This window comes from Rana temporaria, chromosome 5 (genome assembly GCF_905171775.1).
Source record: "Rana temporaria chromosome 5, aRanTem1.1, whole genome shotgun sequence".
Classification (NCBI taxonomy): Eukaryota; Metazoa; Chordata; class Amphibia; order Anura; family Ranidae; genus Rana; species Rana temporaria.
Genome location: NC_053493.1, coordinates 365,329,271 through 365,353,897, shown reverse-complemented (window position 1 = coordinate 365,353,897; position 24,627 = coordinate 365,329,271). Strand labels below are relative to the sequence as shown.

Genomic DNA, 24,627 nt, shown 5'->3' with positions numbered 1-24,627 from the left:
TGCAGTACTGAACCCCAAAACATAAAAGTATTTTACTGCAGCTAAGCAATTTGATGTGATGACTATATGAACCTGCTCAAAAAGTCTTTGCTGGAGTTTGACTTTAATTTGTTAGTCTAGTCTGTCTAAAAAGTCTAGTGCACCTAATAATACACTCTACCCAGATTGACAATAATGTTGTTCAAATTTGTCTCTATTGTTTCTCCATCCAGAGTAGAGACACCCCAAGACAAAAAATGTGTTACTGGTCATATCCTTGGGTAAAAATAGAGGTTAAAAAAAGACTAAAAAAAGAAAATGAATGCAGCCACCAGATTTGGTTAGTAAGCTGCAATATAGTACAATTTTGTTTCACGTGTTTAACCACTTAACGCCCGCTGCACGCCTATTTACGTCCACAGAATGGCACGTACAGGCAGATGGGCGTATATATACGTCCTTGCCTTCTAGCGGGTGGGGGGTCCGATCGGGACCCCCCCCCCCCCCCCCGCTGTGTGCGGCGGGCGGCTTACCTCGGGGAGCGATCCGGGACGACGGCGCGGCTATTCGTTTATAGCCGCTCCATCGCGATCGCTCCCCGGAGCTGAAGAACGGGGAGAGCCGTATGTAAACACGGCTTCCCCGTGCTTCACTGTGGCGGCGTATCGATCGAGTGATCCCTTTTATAGGGAGACTCGATCGATGACGTCAGTCCTACAGCCACACCCCCCTACAGTTGTAAACACACACTAGGTGATCCCCAACTCCTACAGCGCCCCCTGTGGTAAACTCCCAAACTGCAACTGTCATTTTCACAATAAACAATGCAATTTAAATGCATTTTTTGTTGTGAAAATGACAATGGTCCCAAAAATGTGTCAAAATTGTCCGAAGTGTCCGCCATAATGTCGCAGTCACGAAAAAAAAACGCTGATCGCCAATCGTAGTAAAAAAAAAAAAAAAAAATTAATAAAAATGCAATAAAACTATCCCCTATTTTGTAAACGCTATAAATGTTGTGCAAACCAATCGATAAACACTTATTGCGATTTTTTTTACCAAAAATAGGTAGAAGAATACGTATCGGCCTAAACTGAGGAAAAAAAAATTATATATGTTTTTGGGGGATATTTATTATAGCAAAAAGTAAAAAATATTGAATTTTTTTCAAAATTTTCGCTCTATTTTTGTTTATAGCGCAAAAAATAAAAACCGCAGAGGTAATCAAATACCACCAAAATAAAGCTCTATTTGTGGGAAAAAAATGACGCCAATTTTGTTTGGGAGCCACGTCGCACGACCACGCAATTGTCTGTTAAAACGACGCAGTGCCGAATTGCAAAACCTGGCCTGGGCATTTAGCTGCCTAAAGGTCCAGGGCTTAAGTGGTTAATACCAGTTTAACTTCTCTATCCTTAATTATGTGGCGAAGTGTGTTCATCATCATAAAAATGAATAGTAGATGAGATGTAAAAATCCAGTGCACCAAACTACTAGCAACATTGAGGTCTGGCATGCTTCTCACAGCTGTGTAGAGTCCACTGTATGTTTTTAGTAGGACTACACAAAAGTAATTTGCGGTGTGAAACATTGACTAGTATATCAATCCAAAAGAGCTACTTAAAACAAAAATAAACATAAAATATGTCTCCCAAAACGTCAATAAACCATATACAGATAATTAAAAACTGTAAAAATGTATGAAAATCCAAAATCAAATATTTTCTTATACAGGATTTAAATAATCTCTGAGGAAATAAAGCAGCGAAGACTTCTGTTTTCTTTTTCTGTTCCTATAAAATAAGCAAAGGCACGTACCGCATTAGAAGCCGTATCATGTGTGCAGCAAATGCCTTCAATAAAACTTTCATTAATTGGGAATGGCATCATATAAAAGACCAAAAAAGGTCTGTGGCTTGTTGATGGTTAAATGTAAAGAATACTGTGAAGGAAATTTATTAAAGGGAATCTGTACTTTAATGATGTGAACAGGCAGCAGACTGTTAATTAAGGCACCCACAGGTACAATGTGCATTTTACATTGGTCTATCATTTGTTCTAAATTCAGTTTACATTTCTAAAAACAGTATTGGGGTTTTAGAGCTTCTGCATTCTATACATAAGGGATATTGACAGCAGTAAACCAGGCACAAGGCATGGATTTATTAAACAAGGCAGAAAAAAATAGTTGCATTGAATGGGGGGCTTTTTAAAGCAAGTCCATAGCATTAAAAAAAGAAACAAAAAAGCAACTAACAACTCATGTCAGTTTGTGACCAGTAGGGTGCCCCCTAATGGTCTCCCCAATACAACCAGGCAGCTTTTTTTTAGGGTTCTGTCAGCAGTCAGCTTTTTTTACCCAGCGTTAAAAACGCAATTTTATCAGCGTCAATGCACCTTAAGCCACACTAACTTTTAGCCACGTTTCTCTGCCTCTATTCAAAATCAATGCTTCCCTAACGGAGCCCATTGATTTGAATAGAAGTCGCACCATAAGTCTGATCATAATGATCCGACTAGCGGTGTGACTTGTGTGTTGTCTTGAAGGGAAACCCCCACCAAAATGAAAAAAACTATACCAGACCCTTTGGTCTGGAATGAATAGGGGAGCCCCCATGCCAAAAAAAAAATAGGATTTTTGTACTCACCGTAAAATCCATTTCTCTGAGTTCATGGACGGACACAGCAGCCTTTGACCTTAGGGGTATTATGCACCTTCCTTCTAGGAGAGATTAGGCAGAAAACATCACTTTTAAGTGTTAAAACACTTTCCTCAGCACAGCTCCTCCCAGGGGGCGTGGTCCCCCGGGTATAACCCACACTCTGCCTCAGCAGCTCCAGTTCGTAACAAGCAGTACAAACAAAAAGGAGGGGTGGGTGCTGTGTCTGTCCATGAACTCAGAGAAATGGATTTTACAGTGAGTACAAAAATCCTATTTTCTCTTCCGTTCATGGACAGACACAGCAGCCTTTGACCTTAGGGACGTCCCCAAGCAGTGTAAAAAAAATTAGAGGGGTGGGAAAACAACACAGCAAACCAAGCTACACCCCAAACAAAAACCAGAGTTTCTCAACGGAGGAACTCCAAACTTAAACTGCCGCCTGTAACACCTTGCGGCCGAAGGAGGCATCCGAAGATGCACTCACATCCACCTTGTAAAATTTTGAGAAGGTGTGGATTGACGACCAGGTCGCCGCCTTACAAACCTGCAACACAGAGGCTTGATGACGGAAAGCCCAAGAGGCACCGATCGCCCTGGTGGAATGCGCCGCAACTTGAAAGGGAGGCACCTGCCCCTTCAGGGCATAGGCCTGAAGCACAACCTGTCTGATCCACCTAGAAATGGTGGCTGACGAGACCGCCAGGCCTTTTTTAGAACCATTCACCGACACGAACAGTGAGTCCGACTTCCGGAACGGAGCCGTAGCAGATAAGTACACACTTAGGGCCCAAACCACATCCAGGGAATGTAAAGTAACCTCCTTCGGGTTTTTCGGCCGAGGACACAAGAATGGTAACACAACGTCAGTATTAATGTGAAAAGCCGAAACGACCTTTGGGAGAAAAGAGGGCTGCGGCCACAGCACCACTTTATCCTCATGGAAGACCAAGTAGGGAGCCTTGCAGGACAAGGCCGCCAGTTCAGACACCCGTGTGACAGAGGTAATAGCTACCAGAAAAACCACCTTCTGTGACAGAGTCAACAAGGGGATCTTCCGAATGTCCTCAAAGGGAGCTTGTTGAAGCAACGAGAGGACTAAATTCAAGTCCCATGGGGGCAGTGGAGGATGCACAGGAGGGGCCACATGCCGGACCCCCTGCACAAAACGTACGCACCAAGGAGTGTGCCGCTCAAGGTTGCTGAAAGTAAACAGCTAGAGCTGAAATCTGACTCTTAACCGTACTCAAGGCGAGAGCCTGATCCACTCCACGCTGTAAGAACAGCAGAATCCGGGACATCACGTATGTACAGGGGTGCCACTTCATCTCTTCACACATGGAGATGTAGGCTTTCCACGTACGATGGTAAATCTTTCGTGAAGTAGACTTCCGTGCACGCAGCATGGTAGAGACCACCGAGCCTGACAGGCCCCGGTCCTTCAGTACCTGGCTTTCAACAGCCACATCGTTAAAGCCAGCGACTGTCACAGGGCGGACCCCGTGACAGAAGATCTTCTCTCAGGGGTAGACGCCAAGGGACGTCTGCCACCAGACGTACCAGGAGCGGCGCGGCCAATCTGGGGCGATCAGGATTGTTGAAATCCTTTTGGCTTCCACTCTGCGCAGCAGGCGAGTTAGAAGTTTCAGAGGAGGGAAGGCGTAAATTAGGCGATAGTGACCCCAAAGTGCCACCAACGCGTCTGACACGTCCGCCCACGGGTAGTTCGACCTGGCCACGAACCGTGGTACCTTCTGATTGAGACGGGACACTAGAAGGTCCACGTCTGGAGTGCCACACTTTAGGCACAGACTCTGAAACACCTCCGGGTGGAGTGACCAATCTCCTTGGTCTAGTGTTTGGCGACTTAGGTAGTCAGCCTGCCAATTCTGTACTCCCAGAATTTACACGGCCGACAGAGCCAGGGGAAAAAACCTTTCGGCCCACCGAAGGATGTGCGCGACCTCCATCGCTGCAGATGAACTCCCTGTGCCACCCTGATGATTGATGTACGCCACGGCCGTGGCGTTGTCTAACTGGATCCTGACCGGTCGGTCCTGCAGCTCCAGGGACCACTTGGCAAGGCACAACTTGATTGCTCGGAGCTCCAGGACATTGATCAGAAGGCGGGACTGCTCCTAAGTCCAGCGCCCCTGGGCTGACTGGGTGCCCCAGACGCCCCACCAGCCGGGGAGGCTGGCATCCGTCGTGACCACTGTCCAATGGCACGGCAGAAATGACATCCTGGTCCGAAGCACCAGAAACGTCAGCCACCACACCAGGGAGGACTTGACCAGGTGACTCATCTGAATCTGGCAATCCAGAGATGAAGGGAGCTTGTCCCAACGTGACAGAATTTCCTTCTGTAGCACTCGGGTGTGGAATTGGGCATACAGAACTGCCTCGAAAGAGGCCACCATCAGACCCAGAACCCTAATGCAGAATCGAAGAGATGACCACTTCTGGGTCGACAACTGCTGCACCGCTGATTGCAGTGTCTGAAGTTTCTCTGTTGGGAGAAAAACTCTCGCCTCTGCGGAATCCAGGATTAACCCCAGGTATTCTAGTCGCTGAGACGGAACGAAGACTGACTTCTGGATATTCAGAAGCTAGCCGAACTCTCGGAGAGTCTGACACGTGATAGACACGTCCTCTTCTAACTCTCAGCTTGAGCAGAAGGTCGTCCAGATATCCTACGATAGCGATCCCGCGCTGCCTCAGCAGGGCCAGGATCGGGGCGAGCACCTTGGTGAAAACCCGTAGTGCCAAGGCCAGGCCAAACGGGAGGGCCACAAATTGAAAGTGGTCCTCCCCGATCGCAAAGCGCAGAAACCTCTGGTGCTTTGAGCATATGGGAACATGTAGGTATGCGTCCATGATATCCAAGGACGCCAGAAAGTCCCCCTGATGGAGCGCTGCCACCATCGAGCGAATCGACTCGACTGAATTTTTGCACTTTGACATAACAATTGAGGGCCTTGAGGTCCAGGATTGGACGGACCCCTTCCTTCTTGGGAACTACAGATTGGAGTAAAACCTCTGAAACCGTTCCATCGAGGGAACCGGCACAATCACTCCCCTGACCAGAAGATCCTGGACAGCCCCTGACAGATCCTTCCGGAGATCCGGAGGAAGCTGGAAATTGGAGGGAAAAAATCTGTTTGGAGGACAAGAGAGAAACTCCATCTTGTACCCCGAGGAAACTACTTCGCAAACCCAACGGTCGGAAAGAAGAGACCTCCACCGAGCCGCGAAGTCGGCCCCCCACCCGAGACACGGACAGGGGCAGACCTTCATGCGGTAGTAGATTTGTCCGCAGGCTTGTTAGGCTTGCGGTACCAGGTGCTCTTCTGCCCTGCAGCGGGGGTCTTAGCACCATGAAAACTTGTTCCTGCTGCACTGGGCGGGCGAAAAAAACGCGTGGGGGTAGTAAAAGGGGGCCCTTGCTTACGGCAAGGCTCCTTGCCCTTCCCAGACTGTGGGAGCAGAGTGCTCTTACCACCTGTGGCTTCCTTTATGATGTCATCCAGGGACGCCCCAAAAAGCCGTTCACCCTTAGAGGGTAAGTCCACCAAGGCCTTCTTGGAGGACTGGTCCGCAGACCAGCACTTCAGCCACACAAGGCGGCGTAGTACCACCGCGTACGCGGAGGCCCTGGAAAGCAAGGGAAGCGTATCCAGGGCCGACTCACAGACAAACTTCAGACCCTGAACCAATTGTTCAGCCAGGTCCACACAGGTCTCGAAAGCACCTTGCGCCTCCAGCTCCTGTAGCAAAAACGTTGCCCATTCAGTAAGTGTCTGCGACACCAGAGTCCCGGCCAAAACCGGTCTCACTGCCGAACCCACTACTGTAAACATGGAGCGGGCCACAGCCTCCACTCTCCTGTCTGCGGGGTCCTTAAAGGCGGGAGCCCCTTCCACCGGCAACGTGGTGCCTTTGCTCAATCTGGACACGGGAGGGTCAACTGACGGAGCAGAGACCCACTTTTTCAAAAAGTCCTCCTCAAAGGGATAGCGGGTCGCAAAGTATTTTGGAACAGCAAAAACTTTCTGCTGCGTATCCCATTCCTTTGTAAAAATTCCTTGGGAAAAACCAAAGGAAAACACTGCGCTAACACGTGATATTTAAATAGTGATAAGTGACAAAAGCAGCTAGTACCTATTGCTCATAATACCCAAAGCAGAAAAAACGTACATACAAAAGAAGGTACAGCGCTAATGTAAATGAAATAAATAGTGAGTGAACCAAATATAAACAAAATATGAAAAATCAAAAAATCTGTGGCTTAATTGAAAAACAACAAAAATTATTGATGAAAAGTTCATATAATGTCCAAAGGTGAAAAAGAAAAAATTGCTGATCCTCCACCAATCAATACTTCAATCTAATTGATCATGGCAATAATGGTGAAAAAAACAGTGAAGAAAGTCCAAAAGTAAAAGGTGAAATGAACGAAATTCCTAATCTTCCACCAAAAGAAAACACCCGTGTGATGGTATTTCAATCTGCTTACCAGATCCCCTGACCGTTTTGACGTGGTCAGTTAGAGCCCAGAGATGTTTTAAAGTCCTCTCAAGTGGACTATAAACCAGCAGGTTACACAGATCGAATCATCAGCTGCTCCAAAACCTTGCTCCAAGCATAATTGCCCTGTCCTGTTCAAATTTTCTTTGCTTTTCTTTCTTGAAACCTGTGATACCAAACTTGTGAACCTCCAAACGTACCTTTTCAAAATCAAATGTTGGATTTTTTTCTTCCTCTTTTGAATCAATAATTATCTTGGAATCTGTATCTTGCACTTCACTGTTCTTGGCTTGCTTTTTAGCTTTACGACTGACAAATGTTACAACTTCAACATGAGGTTTCGAGACAGAACTGCTCGGAACGTCGGTGCCTTTCGGCTGGCTGAGCAGTTCGTCCTTGATGGCGTTAAAGAAAAAGGAAGGATTTCTCTTTCCCCGTCTAGAGCTGGGAAATTCCAAAATAGGGAGCTGATGTTCCCTCGAGCCATTCACATCTTCTGTTTTTATATTGGATTGAGTGCCTTCCCTCTGTTCATTATTGTTCTCTACTGCACTAGATACAGTCGCTTTGGTAGGCTCAAAATCGTCACCTTTTCTCATCAGCAGTATGTAGCAGTCTTGGGAGTTCTACCTAAAGCTTTAACCAGACACTTTAACCAGACACTGATAGAACTGCCAAGACTCCCAAGAAAAAAGGTTCTGTGCTACCGGTGTGCCTATAGAAGCTGGTGTATTTTCCATAAATTCATTATAACCAAAACAGTGGCTTGGACAAGTTACAAAACCTCTTCAACATTGCAGATCAAGTCATAGTTGAATGTGACCAACTACTACTAGCTTTATCTCTTATGCAAAAATGTTTCTCGAAGGGGACCAATATAACCTACAGGTTATGCTCATTTTATTTTGTGTAGCATATGTGCCAGTGCTATTCTTCCTTTATATTAGAGTAGTGCTTAGTGCTGCCTTAACATGGCGTGTGGCTTAAAATATTTGAACAAGGGACCGCTCTTTTTATTAGAAAGTTAGAAATAGGTTTTAATTACACTACTTTTCTTGGCTGAGGCTGAGTGCTGAAGAATTTTGTATTATGCACCTGGAGCAGCAGGGTGTAAGAAGGAACAAAGTGTTCTTACACTTGCCAATTATCCTTAATTTATAGAAGCAGTCCCAAGTTTTAGAAAAAAAATTGATTCTGGCATTTATCAGTGGCCTTTTAAATAAATATTTATTTATTGTAAACTAAATTTGATAGTATATAAGATCATCTGGACCTTATAATGTAACATTGAGTGGCAAAAATAGCTAAACTTCTGAAACTTGCTGTCTGTTTTCCAGTACAGAAGATTTTACCTAACTTTGTCTCTGGGACAATTGGATTTTGGAAATGTTGGGTTGTTATGTAAACAAGGATTGGTGATTAAAGAAGAGCTCCAGTCTGGAGGGGGAGGGGGGGGGGTCCAAAGTCAGCAGCTAGAAATACTTTAGCTGCTGACTTTTAATGTAAGGATACCTTACCTGTCTAGGGATCCTGTGGAGCACGGTTTGATAGTGTGAAACGTGTCAGCTCTTCTGTCCTGTGTTCTGCTGTGCCATGTATTTTTGATCCTATTTTATGAATAAAGGCTAATTTTTGGAGCACGGCTGTCCAGAATATTCTCTCATCCTAATTGCTATATGCATTGCCAGCACCTGTTGCTTCAAACTATGAGAAGAGGAATATTTTCATTGATCTACTTGGAGAGGTGATCCCCCTTCCCCTGGGGATCCCGTGAAGTCAGCACCCCGAGCCGATTTATCAATCGGCTTCAGGTGCAGTTGCCGGCATTGTAAGGGAAACCAGCAATGAAGCCTTCAGGCCACACAACCAGTTTTCTACTGCGCATGCATGAGTTGCGCTGTGCTTTCCGAAAGGTTTTGCTGTCTTCTGGTGTGTTCCAGAAGGCAGCGGGGGAAAGAATGAGGGACCAGAAAGGTTGTAAATCGGCGATCTTACCCGGAAGTGTAAGCGGGTACCTGTCAAAACCTGCTTCCCCCAAAAAGTGCCAAATGTGGCAGTGGAGGAGGGGGAGGATGTAAACAAGTGGAGCTTCCCCTTTTGGGTGGAGCTTCACTTTAACCTTCAGCAGAGACATCATTTCCCCATGATAACTCTTACAGGAGTGAATTTCCCTTCCTAGAGTTATATTTCCTCTCACTTCTCATTGCCTCCCTTGGTTTGTAAGTACGAGTCATTTGTAAGTCGGATGTTTGTAACTTGGGGGCTGCCTGTATACGTTAAGAAAAACAACTGCATCACTTTGCGTGATGGCTTTAATTTCACCACCACAGTAGCAACATGTTCTAGTGTCATTTGTTGTTTGTAGTGATAATTTTATTCACAATGTCATCTGACATCTAACACTTAAAATAAAAAAAATTTCAACAGACTGGAAAATCTGTTTCTGATATTGATAGAGTGGAATCTACCCATCCTCACTTGTTAGGGATGCTGTGTTTGGTCATAGCTAAACTGTGAGCTCATGTAGCTAGCTTTCACATTCCTATTGTTTCAGGTAGTTGTGTCTAGTTTGAAGTCATTGCTATACCCCTGTATAGTGTATATTCACTTTGCACAGTACTTCTGAAATGATGGCTCTGTATTAGTTAATAATAATGACTATGACATTATACGTGCCTGTAAGAGCACAAAGCACTGTACACAATCATGTAAGCCATACAGAACAGGTTAGAAAACAATCAATTTGAAGAATTTCCACAGGGAAAAATAAATTGTCATGTAACTAGCTGAACAGGAATCTCATTAAAGTAAGGCTTGGACCAGCTCCAGAGCTGTATCAGGAAAGGAAGGATAACAGTAGTAGCGAGCAGCTGAAGGGATCTGAAATGGCTTGTATAAAGATGTTCAGTTTTCTTAAATACCAGACAAGACAGAGGAATTAAAATCAAAAGCATTACTCAATATTTAATGACAATGTTTTATATGATTTACAGAGCCTTGAAAAAGTATTCACACCCCTTGAAATTTTCCACATTTTTGTCATGTTACAACCAAACATGTAAATTTATTCTATTGGGATTTTATGTGGTAGACCAACACAAAGTGGCACATGAAAATGAAATGGAAGGAAAATGATAAATGGTTTTCAAGTTTTTGTATGTATAGGGTCGTTGTCCTGCTGGAAAGTGAACCTCTGCCCCAGTCTCAAGTCTTTTGCAGGTTCTAACAGGTTTTCTTCTGGGACCTTTTCCGCTTCTCAGACATAAAATCCCAATAAAATACATTTACGTTTTGATTATAACATGACAAAATGTGGAAAATTTCAAGGGGTATGGATACTTTAAGGCACTGTATATGACATCTAGTGGGACAAGGAAGAGTCAGTGAAACAAGTATACTACTTGAAACCTGCAATGAATATTAACAATGAATGAATAAACAAATAAGCAACATCAGGGACTAGATTTAGTTATACAGCAGACAACTTTCACATCAGGAGAATCTTTTATTTTCTAAGCTCTACTCCATAATAGCTTTCTCCATTTAAGGAATACCCAGCATCATTGTGGGAGATGCATAAAGCCAGGATTTAAAAAAAGACTATAGGAAAAACCTAAGAGATAATATGATTGTTAGAATATTTGCACACAAAAAATTAGCAACCATTGCATTTGAAGATTGTCCTGCCATGAGTGTACTGTATGCTGCCAGCACTACAAATCTTAATTAAAAAAAAGGTTTCCAAAGCATTTTAAAAACAAAGATGATACTCCTAAATAACTCTAGCTTAAATGGACAAGACCGTCAGGGCTGGGCTCTCAGCCCTCCCTTCTCAGCACTTAGGTTGCTCAGCTGTCGGTTAATTGCCAGCACTCATAGTTCCACTGTGGCTCACCTAATGATCATTTCCTGCTGTTCACTCCAGCCTACAGCCAGCCCCTTCTGGTTATTTAAACTGCCTTATTAATTTCTCCTGTGCCTTCTCCTTGGTCAAACATATCTAGAGACTCTCTGCTGTGTTCCTGTTGCAGACTTGCCTGGCTGATGTCCCTTCTGGTTCCTGATCCTGTCTGCTACCTCCAACTATGCTGAGCTCTGGCTTCCCGATTTACTGGCTTGTTCCGACTACCCACTTTTGCTACCGCACCCTGGCTATATTTTGACTATGTTTTCTATTTGTACAATTTTTTTACCATTATATTAAAAGGTGTGTTTTTAACTGCATGTTCTGCTTCCGTGTGATTCATGGTTCCCGACAAAGCCATAGAGGATGGAATTTGAATGCACCCCTTGATTAACATTATATGTGAATTTCTGATTGTATCTGCCTCTCAGTCTTTTTGATTTTTCACTAGCGAAGATTCACAATGGTCTTGCCCACACTTGAGCCACTGCAATGCCCTACATACAATCTTATATATTCACAAAAGCAAGTTGAATGTGGGAAGATTCTCAAACTTAAAAAATTAATAATGCTTTCATAAATAATAAAGGGATCTTCTGAAGAGAAAGAGAAGTAAGCAGTAATCTTACCTATGCTCACTTAAAGACAACTATTTTAGGAGTCTTCTAAGTTGAACAAACTTGAGAATCATCCCTCAATGCACATTAGATAAAAGCAAAGTTAAGAAAAGCATGCCATTTAATCCTTTTAATTTGTATATTAGTCTATAGACCTAAACATTAAAGTGATTGTAAAGTCTTGTTTTTTTCCAATAAAAATAACAAACATGTTATACTTACCTGCTCTGTTGCAGTGGATTTGCACATAGCAGCCCGGATCCTTCCTCTTCGGCTTTCTTGGCCCTTCCCTCCTGTTGAGTGCCCCCACAGCAAGCAGCTTTCTAGGGGGGCACCCGGGCCAATTCACAGCTGCCTGTGTCCCTTCAAACACAGAGCCCCGCCCCCTCTCTGTCATGATTGGCTTACTGACTTTGACTTGACAGCAGCGGGAGCCAATGTGCCACTGTGGTGTCTCAGACAACCAGGAGGAAAGTTCTGAACTGCCAAGTCACTCATGGACATCGCTGGACAGAGATGGGGCTCAGGTAAGTATTTGGGGGAGGGGCTCTGTACACAAGGCTTTTTAACTTAAAATGATTGTAAAGTCTAGTTTAAAAAAAGAAAAAGAAATAACACACATGTTATACTTACCTGCTCAGTGCAGTTGGTTTTGCACAGAGCAGCCTGAATCCTCTTCTGTTCAGGTCCCTCTTCACTGTTCTGGCCCGTCCCTCCTGTTCAGTGCCCCCACAGCAAGCAGCTGGCTATGGGGGGCACCCGAGCAGAGTCACAGCTACCTGTGTTTATTCAGACATGGAGCCCTGACCTAGCCCTGTCCCCTCTCTCTCCTGATTGGCTAAATTACTTTGATTGACAGCCACAGGAGCCAATGGCTCCACTGCTGTGTCTCAGCCAATCAGGAAAAGAGCCCCGGACAGCGAAGACACTCGTGGGCATCGCTGGAGAGACATGGAGCTCAGGTAAGTAATTAAGGAATGCTGGAGAGGCTGCAACACACAGATAGCTGGATTCAGAAAGCTTTACTCCGTCGTATCAGTAGATACGCCGTCGTAACTCTGAATCTACACCGTCCTAAATGTAAGCGTATTCTTGAAACCAGATACGCTTAAATTAGGCTAAGATACGAGCGGCGTAAGTCTTCTACGCTGTCGTATCTTAGGGTGCAATATTTACGCTTGCCGCTAGGTGGCGCTTCCGTTGAGTTCGGCATAGAATATGCAAATTACTAGATACGCCGATTCAGAAACTTACGTGCGCCCGCCGCTTTTTTTTACGTCGTTTACGTATGGCTTTTTCCGGCGTAAAGTTAGTCGAACAAATAGCTGGCCTAGTCAATGTTCAGTATGGCCGTCGTTCCCGCGTTTAAATTTGAAAATGTTACGTAATTTGCGCAAGTCGTCCGTAAATGGGGCTGGACGTAATTTACGTTCACGTCCAAACCAATACGTCCTTGCGGCGTAATTTGGAGCAATGCACATTGGGATATGTACACGGACGGCGCATGCGTCGTTCGTAAAAAACGTCAATCACGTCGGGTCACCACCCATTTACATAAAACACGCCCCCCTCATTAGAATTACGTGCGCTTACGCTGGCCCCATTTACGCTATGCCGCCGTAACTTAGGAGGCAAGTGCTTTGTGAATACAGCACTCATATAAATACGATACGCTACGCCGCCTGAAAGATGCGCCGCCGTACCTGAATGTAGGCAAGAATGTTTTTTTGTTTTTTTTTATCTTTATGCATTGATAAAAAAAACTTCTTCCTTTACAATTCCTTTAATGCATAGAATGCAAGGAGATAAAAAACCTTCTACCTTTACAACCCCTTTAAGTCCTCAGGTACAATGGCCATTTTTCTGCTCCTTCTAGGACATTTGTTTGTTTTTCTGCCTCTAAATGCCCTTGCATGTTAGCCTATGTGTCCATGCAGACAGGCAGAAAAAAAAACACTGCCAAAGTATCCAAGGGCAGCAGAGTTTGGGCAAAAAAAATGCTTGACGCACCTAAAGACAACTAAATGCGCCTAAGCACTAGGCACATTTAGTGTGCGAGTACTAATTAATTTCAATGGCCAGAATAAATTATTATTATAAACACCTAAACACATTGCACAAGTTTAAAAGCAGCAAACATTTTGGTGGCAGGAGAAAAGTTGTCTTAGGCCGCGTACACACGATCGGTCCATCCGATGAGAACGGTCCAAAGGACCGTTCTCGTCAGTTAACCGATGAAGCTGACTGATGGTCTGATGTGCCTACACACCATCGGTTAAAAAAAACTATTGTGTCAGAACACAGTGACGTAAAACACGATGTGCTGAAAAAACTTAATTCTGAGCATGCGTGGATTTTTAACCGATGCTTTTGCATACTAACCATCGGTTTTGACCTATCTTATCAGTCCATCGGTTAAATTTTAAAGCAAGTTCTAAATTTTTTAACCGAAGCTTAACTGACCGATGGGGCCCACACACGATCGGTTTGGACCGATGAAAAGGTCCTTCAGTCCGTTTTCATCGGTTTTGACCGATCGTGTGTACGCGGCCTAAGAGAGCTAGTAAAACGTCCAGTGTGCATGAGGCCCAAGTGGAGGTAGAACTTAAGAAGGGGAATTTACCAAGTCTGGAGCAGTCATGAATCTGGAGCAGATGAGCATAGTAAACAATCAGGTTCTAGCTTTCTGTTTCAAAATTTAAAGTAGTTGTAAACCTCTGAAATGAAAAAAAAATTTAATCTATAGCACCAAGTGTGGATTCTGGCTTCTCTTTTCTTCCTCTGCTATCTGCAGTAATTTCTGACAGTTTTCCCCCACACCAAAAAATCCATGGGGACGGCCATGAATCTAGAACATGGTTGGTTACTATGCACAATTGCTCCAGATGCTGTCTGCTCCAGTTTTAGAAAATTCTCCCTAAGGCATTATAGAGCAGTTTCTCAAGGAATAGTAAACTATGTGATATGACAACTTGAAAGGTCACTTTAGCACACCTTAAAGCAGAACTAAACTCATCGTTTGTGAGCTCTAGTGCATTGGCAATCCATTGAAAATTAATGGGCTGCTTTAACCCAACACATGATAATCCGTGACATAATACACTTTACACACAAGCTGCTTGGACAGATGTTAAAGTCTGCACAGGAAAAGCCACTGTAATGCCTCATACACACGGATGGACTTTCCAAGAAAAAAGTCAGACAGGGTTTATTTCTCGGAAAGTCAGACCGCGTGTAGCCACCAATTGACTTTTTTGGTCGGAAGTCCGACGGACCTTAGATAGAGAATCTGTTCTCTTTTTGTCCGTCGGACTTTCGACCGGCTCACGACGGAATTTTGCATGGTCAAAAGTCCGGTCGTGTGTACGAGGCATAAGAAATAAGAACACCTTAAGTTTGACAGTCTAGGAGCTTGGACCATCTAAAAAATAATTAAATAAAATAAAAAACTCAGCAAAAATAACTTGTTTTTTAAACAATTTATCCTGTCATGTTCCTTCAAACAGCAAGCATAAACAAGCACTCATTTCTAACAAGGGTACTTGTTACCAGTCACAATTTTTTACTACGTGCGCCTGTTAAAATGGGGGGGGGGGGAAATGCCCAATTGAGGCAAAGAAACCACTTTCAAACTATTAATTCCTCAGTCAGACAATGACCAAGGCGGTAATGTTACAGAGATCAACATTATATACGAGTCTCTGAGGAGAGGGACAATAAACACAATGGACTTCTGGACTACTTGTGGCATACCCTCCTAAATATAGACATAAAACTGGTATTAAATATGGAAATGATGATGCAATGTTACATTCTCCTATATTAATTGTATTATACTGTATAATATACAGTATATAGACATTTGGAGGCTTACATTGAGACAAGTTAGTATCACGGTAAAGCTTCTTAGAACAGGCAGTATGAACATGTCTCATTGCATTACATGTACTGAAAATAAACCCATTTCTCAATTTAGGACTGTGGTTACCAGGCAGTGGCAGTTTTTTTTAACTTAAAGTGATTGTAAACCCTCATTTTTTATTTATTTTTTAAATAACAAACATATCATACTTACCTCCACTGTGCAGCTTGTTTTGCACAGAGTGGCCCCGATCACCGTCTTCTGGGGTCCCCCAGCGGCTCTCGCGGCTCCTCCTCGCATCACATAACACCCTAGTAGAAGCTCTCTCCGGGGGGTGGGGGGTGTATGGGTTGGGTTACCTTGCGGGCGCGCTCCCAAGTCCAGCATTTGCGTCCAACAAAATTTTGCTCCAAAGTTGCATTGTAAGATTTAGAACCTAGCCACATAGTTTCTCACTATCTAGACAATTTTTTGATGATTTCAAGCAAAGGCTTGACAGTATGGGCTTTTTTTATTCAGGTAGACCTGCAGGGAGATCAAAGGACCATGTCTACGCTAAATGTAAGCTGATAGACAACAACATGTGGTGGTGTTGTTTTTTTTCTCTCTCTCATTAATTTTGCCTACAGCCTTTTTGCAAGAATCTAACAGTATTAAAGTAGATGTAAACCCTAACTTAATGCGATTTAGCTTGGTTAAGCATGGTGTATAGAAATCCTTTGATGGAGTGCCAGATCTAACTATAAAGAAGCTGCAGAAAGTCAGCAGCACTCAGATGCAACAATAACAGCATTGCATGTCTCGGGTGAGCTACCTGATTTTGAAGGGGAGCAATTCATGTGTAAAGTGCAATAAAATTATCACTTGGTTCAGTCAGAAGCTGGTGTGACTAAGTGATTATGCAGTTCCTGAAATAGGATGAAAGTATTTGTTTACCCCAACATTTCATATTCCTGATATGTACAGTGCCTTGAAAAAGTATTCATTCATACGTGTTGAAATTTTCCACATTTTGTCATATTTCATTGTTATTTTAAACTGAATGGGTTGTTTTACAAGGTGATAATTTACAAACACTAAGCATTAACAGGTATTATTTATAAAATGCTTCAAAGAGAGGTTTTATCTTTTTAGTAAACATTAGCAAAAATAAGAAAATAAAAACTAAAGTATATCTAAAGCCAAAACACATCTTAGTTGAGGATCGATTAGGGAAAGATTTGAAGGATTTTATTGTTGTGCCCTAGGGAGAAAATGCTCTCTAATAGTCCTGGTAACCACTGTCATAAAGACTGAAAGAGGGGTGAAATCGTAAACTGTAGTTGGAATCTTCAAATTGGCATTTATTATGATGCCAACTATCTAAGAGGCCAGTGAAAGTAAAGCTAGTAAACACAAACATAAAATCGGGTGCCGATCAGCATGCCACTTCAACAGAAGGCGGCAGAACAGCTTCTGTCCGACGTACACGAGGGCTTGTAGGTGGCCCGACATTCGGATCGTGTGTTTATTCTACTCAAAAAACCAAATATAGCCAAAAAATAAACTGGTTTTAACCATTCACAAGAAAGTTTTGGATTAGATACAAAATAATTTAAATTGGAACTATAAAAACAAATAAAATCAACATATGTATGAAGCAGTTAGTCAATAGAATGTTTGTTTTTCTGTGTCCTCCTGTAACAGTTTTATTAGCTGTTAAACCTACCAGTAGTTCCATTGTTGTTTTTCTACTTGTAACATGCAAAGCTGTCCAGCAAAACTGACAGTTACAAAGTCCCAGCACTAACTGTTAAATGGTTAGAGCAGCTGTCAATCAGCTACCAGAGGATAGATTAGATAAGAGCAAGACTATCTGTAGTTCAGACAGCAGACTGACCACCTTCTGCAGATTTAGGAGCTTGTGGCCAGCCTATTAACCACTCAAAGACCTTAAAAATAGGAGATACACCCTAAAAAAAAAGTTAGAGTTTTTTTTCGAGAGTATGACCTAAGTTCAGCTATTCTTCCCCATTTCTGTTGCAGTTCTCCACCGCAACTACGATCAATTACAGGCTGTCAAAATGACAGCCATAAATTACTTTGCATCACATGCAGATACTCCTGTATAGTCAAGTGGTATTTGCAGATAATCTGCACGTGTTATTCAGTAATAACCTGTAACAATGTGATTTTGTAACTTTTGATCTGTATATGACATCAGTTAAAAAATAAATACACTTTACAAGTTGTTGTTTTTTTTATTAAAATGTATAATTACATTTTTCATTTATTTTCATTCATTTGCTTTTTTAGCGCTGCATAAAAATAAAATGTGGAAAATGCCAAGAAAAGTTACATTTTTAATTTGCAAAAAACTCTCATGCTTTGTACCAGAAACATCATCTCAAGTGTCATTTTAAATAAGACACATGCTGGCATAATCAATAGCTATTTATTAAACAGGCAAGTGGGTGGTATTTGCCGTTTCACCAAGAAGCTAAAAAATGCTTTGTAAAATTTGGCAGTCTGCAATAACCGAAATTTCTGGACATTACTAATACTCCCTTTCAAAGCACTGTGGGTAGAAAATCATGAATCTGAGATTGAGTATTAACTTGCTATAACTTTTAACAGTCACATTAATCTTGTGCAGACAGATTGTTCAGTCTCATGCAGGACCCCTACAACAGGAAATTCTTAAAGCTGCAGAAAAACTCTCCACAAAATGGATTAAAAGACTGTGAAAATGGGAATACATTGCAGACATTACTCAGATCTAGTTGAAGACAGACAGTTACATCAAAGTGTGTCGGAAAGGCAGCTTGAAAGGCTCAAGATTTACCAATTTTCTGTAAGGCTGGATAGAGATATTTCCTCACCTGTTTCTTGGTCAGCTATACAGTCTACACAGCTTTTACTTCCCACTTTGCAGAGTTCAAATTAATGTATAAAACCTGCCATACATTGCTTGATTTATTTAAGCCCAAAGCAATTGATTCTCTAATGCCCTGTACACACGATCGGTTCATCCAATGAAAACGATCTGATGGATTTTTTCATCAGATATCCGATAAAGATGACTTTCATCAGTCGTACCTACACACCATCGATTAAAAAAACGATCGTTTCAGAACGCGGTGACGTAAAACACAACAACGTGTTGAGAAAAATGAAGTTCAATGCTTCCGAGCATGAGTCGAATTGATTCTGAGCATGCGTGGATTTTTAACCGATGGACGTACCCACAGACAAAAATTTTTTTCTATCGGCTAGTTACCATCAGATAATTTTAAAACAAGTTCCTAGTTTTTTAACCGAAAAGATAAATAACCGATGGGGCCCACACACGATCGGTTTGTCTGATGAAAACGGTCCATCAGACAAACCGATCGTGTGTACGTGGCATAATTCATGATAACAGTGTGGATGGAGGATTCTCCACTGCCAGCTGTTGTTCACAAAAACAATGACTACATTGTATAGGATGCATTTATTGTTTGGCCGATATGTTTCTACCTGGCTTGAGAAACGTCAATTCAAAAATCGAAGCTAGCAGGGCCCACTAGGATAGTTAGGTGAAGCAAAATATGCATATACACAGACCAGAATGAAATAGTTTTTATTTTTGGCTATATGCCACAGCAAAGTGTTGCTTGTGTTTTTCTGCAATGTAGGAATGAAACAGGCCAATAAAGAATAAGCATGAATGCCAGAAAAGTTTTCCTGAGAGAGTACAACAACATTGGGGGGTACAGTGCTATCTAGCACTATAAAGGAAAAAAATTGGGGGTATTTATTTCAGATGAATGAATGAATGAATGAATGAAAAACTTATATAGCGCGGCACATGCGAACTGAATCGCCTCTGGGCGCTTGAGTGCAAAATGAGCAAACAGTGTAACCAGGTAGTGAGAAAAGTGAATAGAATTCTAAAATGCATCACTAGAGGGAACATCATCAGCAGGTGTCCAGTTCTGGAGACCTCACGTACAAAAAGATATTGAAAAGAGACGAGTAACAAAAATGGTGAAATGTTTGAAGGATAAAGCCTATTGAGAGCAACTTCAGGTACTTAATATGTACAGTCTTGGAGGAAAAAAGGGAAAGGGGAGACATGATTAAAAACTTTAAATACAACAAGAGGGTGAATAAGGTTCAGGAAGACAGTTTTTTCAATATAAAACCAAAATCAAGAACACAGGGACATGACCTAAACTAATCTTGGAAAGTATTATGTCACTAAAAGGGTAGTTGAAGGGTCCTTTTTAGAAGAGAAAATGCAACAATCCTTTCACTATGTACCTACATGTACAAAACTCAGGTAAAATTGCCACATCCGGTCCAGCCGTGTGCTGTTAATAAAACAGGTACGGTAGATAACTCGTTGCTTACCGCTTTTAATGAGAAATACAGTCCTGATCAAAAGTTTAAGACCACTTGAAAAATGGCAAAAAATCATATTTTACATTGTTGGATCTTAACAAGTTTCCAAGTAGAGCTTCAACATGCAACAAGAAGAAATGAGAGTGAGACAAAACATTTTTTGAGCATTCAATTAATTGAAAATAACGATTAAACTGAAACAGGTTGTTTTTCAGCTGATCAAAAGTTTAGGACCACATGCCTTTAAAAGGCCAAATCTGTGCAAAGATGTGGATTCATCTGTCAGGTAGTCACACGCTGTGATGGCAAAGGCAAAAAAACTCCCTTTTTGAACGTGGTCGGGTTGCTAAACTGCATAAGCAGGGTCTCTTACAGCGCACCATAACTGCTGAGGTGGGACGCAGTAAGACAGTCATTTGGAATTTCTTAAATGATCCTGAGGGTTATGGAACAAAAAAGTCAAGTGGAAGACCCAAAAAAAATTCCACCAGCACTGAGCCGGAGGATCCAATTGGCTGTCCATCAAGACACTGGACGATCCTCGACCCAAATTAAGGCCCTTTCTGGTGCTGACTGCAGCCCCATAACCATCAGACGGCATCTGAGACTGAAGGGCTTCAAAAACAAAAAACGTCTTCAAAAACCTTGTCTCCTTGAATGCCACAGAACTGCTCGTTTTGGCTTTGCAAGAGAGGACCAAACATGGGACATTCAAAAGGTGGAAGAAAGTTTTATTCTCTGATGAGAAAAAATGTAACCTTGATGGTCCTGATGGTTTCCAACGTTATTGGCATGACAAGCAGATCCCACCTGAGATGTTTTCTACGCGCCACAGTGGAGGGGGCGCCATAATGGTGTGGGGTGCTTTTTCCTTCAGTAGAACAATGGAGCTTCAGGAAGTGCAGGGGCGTCAAACGGCTGCTGGCTATGTCCAGATGTTGCAGAGCGCATTTCTCATGACTGAGGGCCCCCGTCTGTGTGGTAACGACTGGGGTTTTCAACAGGACAACGCTACAGTACACAATGCCCGCAGGACAAGGGACTTCTTCCAGGAGAATAACATCACTCTTTTGGCCCATCCTGCGTGTTCCCCTGATCTAAATCCAATTGAGAACCTTTGGGGATGGATGGCAAGGGAAGATTACAACAATGGACAACAGTTCCAGACAGTAGATGGCCTTCGTGCGGCTGTCTTCACCACTTGGAGAAATGTTCCCACTCACCTCATGGAAACGCTTGCATCAAGCATGCCGAAACAAATTTTTGAAGTGATCAACAATAACGGCGGAGATACTCATTACTGAGTTCATGTTTGGAAGTTAGATTTCTGTTTTGGGGGGATTTAGTTTTTTTTTTGGAGGTGTGGTCCTAAACTTTTGATCAGCTGAAAAACAGCATGTTTCAGTTTATTTGTTGCTTTCAATTAATTGAATGCTCAAAAAATGTTTTGTCTCACTCTCATTTCTTCTTGTTGCATGTTGAAGCTCTACTTGGAACCTTGTTAAGATCCAACAATGTAAAATATGATTTTTTTGCCATTTTTCAAGTGGTCTTAAACTTTTGATCAGGACTGTATTTTCTATTATAAGTGACCTTGGAGCAAAACTGTGGTTTGCCATTCAGGGTAAACTAACAGGCTTTGCTTTAAAATCCTTCAACCCCAGCAGCGTGTGCTTACCTTTCCTTAAATTCCCCACTTCTCTGTTCTGCACCTGGAACCAAAGGAAATTTTGGGTCCTCTGGGTATGGAGAAGCATGCGACAGTAAGTTAAAGTAGACCTTAAGGCAATTTTTTTATTTTTTTTTCATTTGGATAGAGTAAGGGATTGTTAGAACCCCCGACAGGTTTTTTTTTTTTTTTTTGCCTCCACTTTCCCTTCACGCCCTGTCCCATAGCCAAAACATGAAGTAAGAGAAAATCCCTGAAAAATAAAGAAATTCCTTGGGGCCCCCCAGGTCATCAGTACTAGTGTCCTCATAGGAACATTCCTCCTCTATTATGTTTTCAAAATTTGGGATAATGGTAAACAGGACAAACAGAGAAGTTGAATCTCCCTAATAGGGGCCACAGACAGCAAAAAAAAAAAACGAAAAAAAACTGACAGGTGTTCAAATCACTCTATCTAAAAGTAAAAAAAGGTTTTGCTTTTAGTTATACTTTAATCATCACTGTCACTAAGGAAGTCCATAGCCCCCTGCTGGCTTACAGCTGCAGTGATTCATAGCTTGCACAGGACTTTGCTTTTACTCTCAGCAGCTGAACAGAGAAGTCATATAAGGGTGGTTTAAATTTCCGATCAGCCAGTGGGCCGGATTCCCCCATCCACACAGGCTAGGTAAATAGAGGAATCCTCCCCGCTATGCCATTTTATTCTGACAGCGGGGACTTCCCTGCTGTCAGAATACAATGCTCAGCACTGTAGTGCTGATCAAACAAATATTTACTAACAAGCCCATTTATGAGAAGTTGATCATCAGATTGACTTCTCAGAAACAGCCATATATGGATCAAAATTTGCCGAGTCCCTGCTGAACATCCAAATTTTGATACATCTATGGGTAGCTTAAAGGATCACTAAAGGAAAATATTTTTTTAGCTAAATAGCTTCCTTTACCTTACTGCAGTCCTGGTTTCATGTCCTCATTGTTCGTTTTTGCTTTGAAGTTGCTGTAATTCTGCTGTGATCTCCACACTTCCTGCTTGTCTGGCTCCTTATGAAAAATCTCATGGCAGCTTTTCACTGTGGTCCAAGCTGTGTGTCTAAAACTCCTCAGAACCAATCAGATTCATTTTAAAAACAAAACACTGCCCTGGATTTGTTTTTGTTCTGTGGGTCTCTTTACTTCACAGAAACATGAAACCAGTTTAAAAACGAAAGTGAAACTGCAGGTACATTATATGATTGCATTTATTCTATTTTTAATCATTTTTAAAAGGAATCAGTTAACTTGTATGTCTCTATACCCTGTAAACAGTAATTTCAGCAAAACAAAATTGTTTCCTTTAGTGACCCTTTAAGTGTCACTGTACATGCAGTACATGGCCAGCACAAGGAGTAAGGCTGACAACATTATATCTACACTTTCATTAGTAGGTGTTGGAGAATCACCATATGTAAAAACAATTCAGGTAGCAGGAAGTTTAAAGATATCTCTGATATCAAGCGAACCAACAGAAGCTACACTGTTCCATACTAAGCTGTACATTTCATTTACTGTTATCCTACACTGCACATATCTCAGCAAAACCTGATCTTCACTTTGATGTTCTTCAGTGTTGCTGGAAGTTCACAAAAGGCCCATACAACTGATCTGGTACCACAGTAATTACAACTTATCTGACCAAAGCAGAGGATGTCAGCATGAGTGTAAACATTTTTTCATCATTCATCTTGAGAGATAAGGCTTAATTAAAGCTATTGTATGGTGTGACCCTTAAAACAAACATGGAAGTGACATGAGATAAGACCAGGAGTGCTAGACTCCTAGCAAGGCAGACAAATGCAATCTAGTGAAAGCAAACAGCCCAGTAATACCTTCCCTTCATTCTGCACCTAATCAAACCCAGAAAGCAATAAATTAATTACAGTTAATCTAATTAAGCAAAAAGAAAAATGTAGGATTCATCCTATGCTGAAAGCTGTCCTCCCTCACCTCTAAGCCTGATCCTCTGTTCTGCTCTGAGTAGAGAGTAGTGACTGCCCAACCTATGCTTATAAGAGTAATGGGCTGTGGAGGGGTAGGAATGGCTGGCTTAAGCTCTAAGAGGCTAAACCAGCTGCCGGTCAGGAATTTGGGTGGATCCCGACATTGTCACCATCCTCTCTGTGACTGGATTGTGTCCGATTTCAGTCGACAGCAGACTTTAGCGTGCGGTTGGCTGTTTCTAGGTCACAAGAGTGCAAAAGTAAGGGCACTCCTTTTTTATTTTTAAAAATAAAAAACTAAATTAATATGTTTGCATAAGTGTGCACACCCTTAAACTAATACTTTGTTGAAGCAAATTTTGCTTTTATTACAGAAATAATTGCGCACTGTTCTTTGACAAAACACTCTAAATCCGTCAGATTGCGAGGGGATCTCCTGTGCATAGCTCTCTTCAGATCACCCCATAGATTTTCAATCGGATTCAGGTCTGGGCCCTGGATGAGCCATTCCAAAACGTTAATCTTCTTCTGGCGAAGCCATTCCTTTGTTTATTTGGATGTATGCTTTGGGTTGTTGTCATTCTGAAAGATGAAGTTCCTCTTCATGTTCAGCTTTCTAGCAGAAGCATGAAGGTTTTGTGCCAATATTCACTGGTATTTGGAACTGTTCATAATTCCCTCTACCTTGACTAAGGCCCCTCTTCTAGCTGAAGAGAAACGCCCCCAAAGCACGACTCTGCTACCACCATGCTTCGGTGTGGGTGTGGTGTTCTTTTGGAGATGTGCAGTATTGTTTTTGCACTAAACATATCTTTAACCACTTGGGATCCGCCTGCCGTCAATTGACGGCTACAGTGCGGATCCCAATCTCCAAACTGCCGTCAATTGACGTCCGCCCCTTAGGGCGGTCCCCGCGCGCGCTCCAGAGCGCGCTGCGGGGAAAATCTGTGTTGGCCGTGTCCCTCGGACACAGCCAATTACAGATCGCCGCGAACGGCCAATCAGAGTGGCCGTTCGCGAGGCGATCTGTGCGGCCAATGAGAGAGGATCTCATATGTAAACATAT

General features: G+C 42.4%; 2 protein-coding genes across 2 annotated transcripts in view; both read right to left on the bottom strand.

Moving 5' to 3' along the window:
- Positions 1–24,627, bottom strand: part of VPS13B (vacuolar protein sorting 13 homolog B) — a 1,252,356-nt gene that overhangs the window by 1,000,801 nt on the left and 226,928 nt on the right.
- LOC120941419 (uncharacterized protein C1orf131 homolog) lies at positions 6,928–7,826 on the bottom strand. Its single transcript, XM_040354775.1, has one exon. It carries the CDS (start codon positions 7,763–7,765, stop codon positions 7,256–7,258), a length of 510 nt encoding a protein of 169 aa, XP_040210709.1. The 5' UTR covers positions 7,766–7,826; the 3' UTR covers positions 6,928–7,255.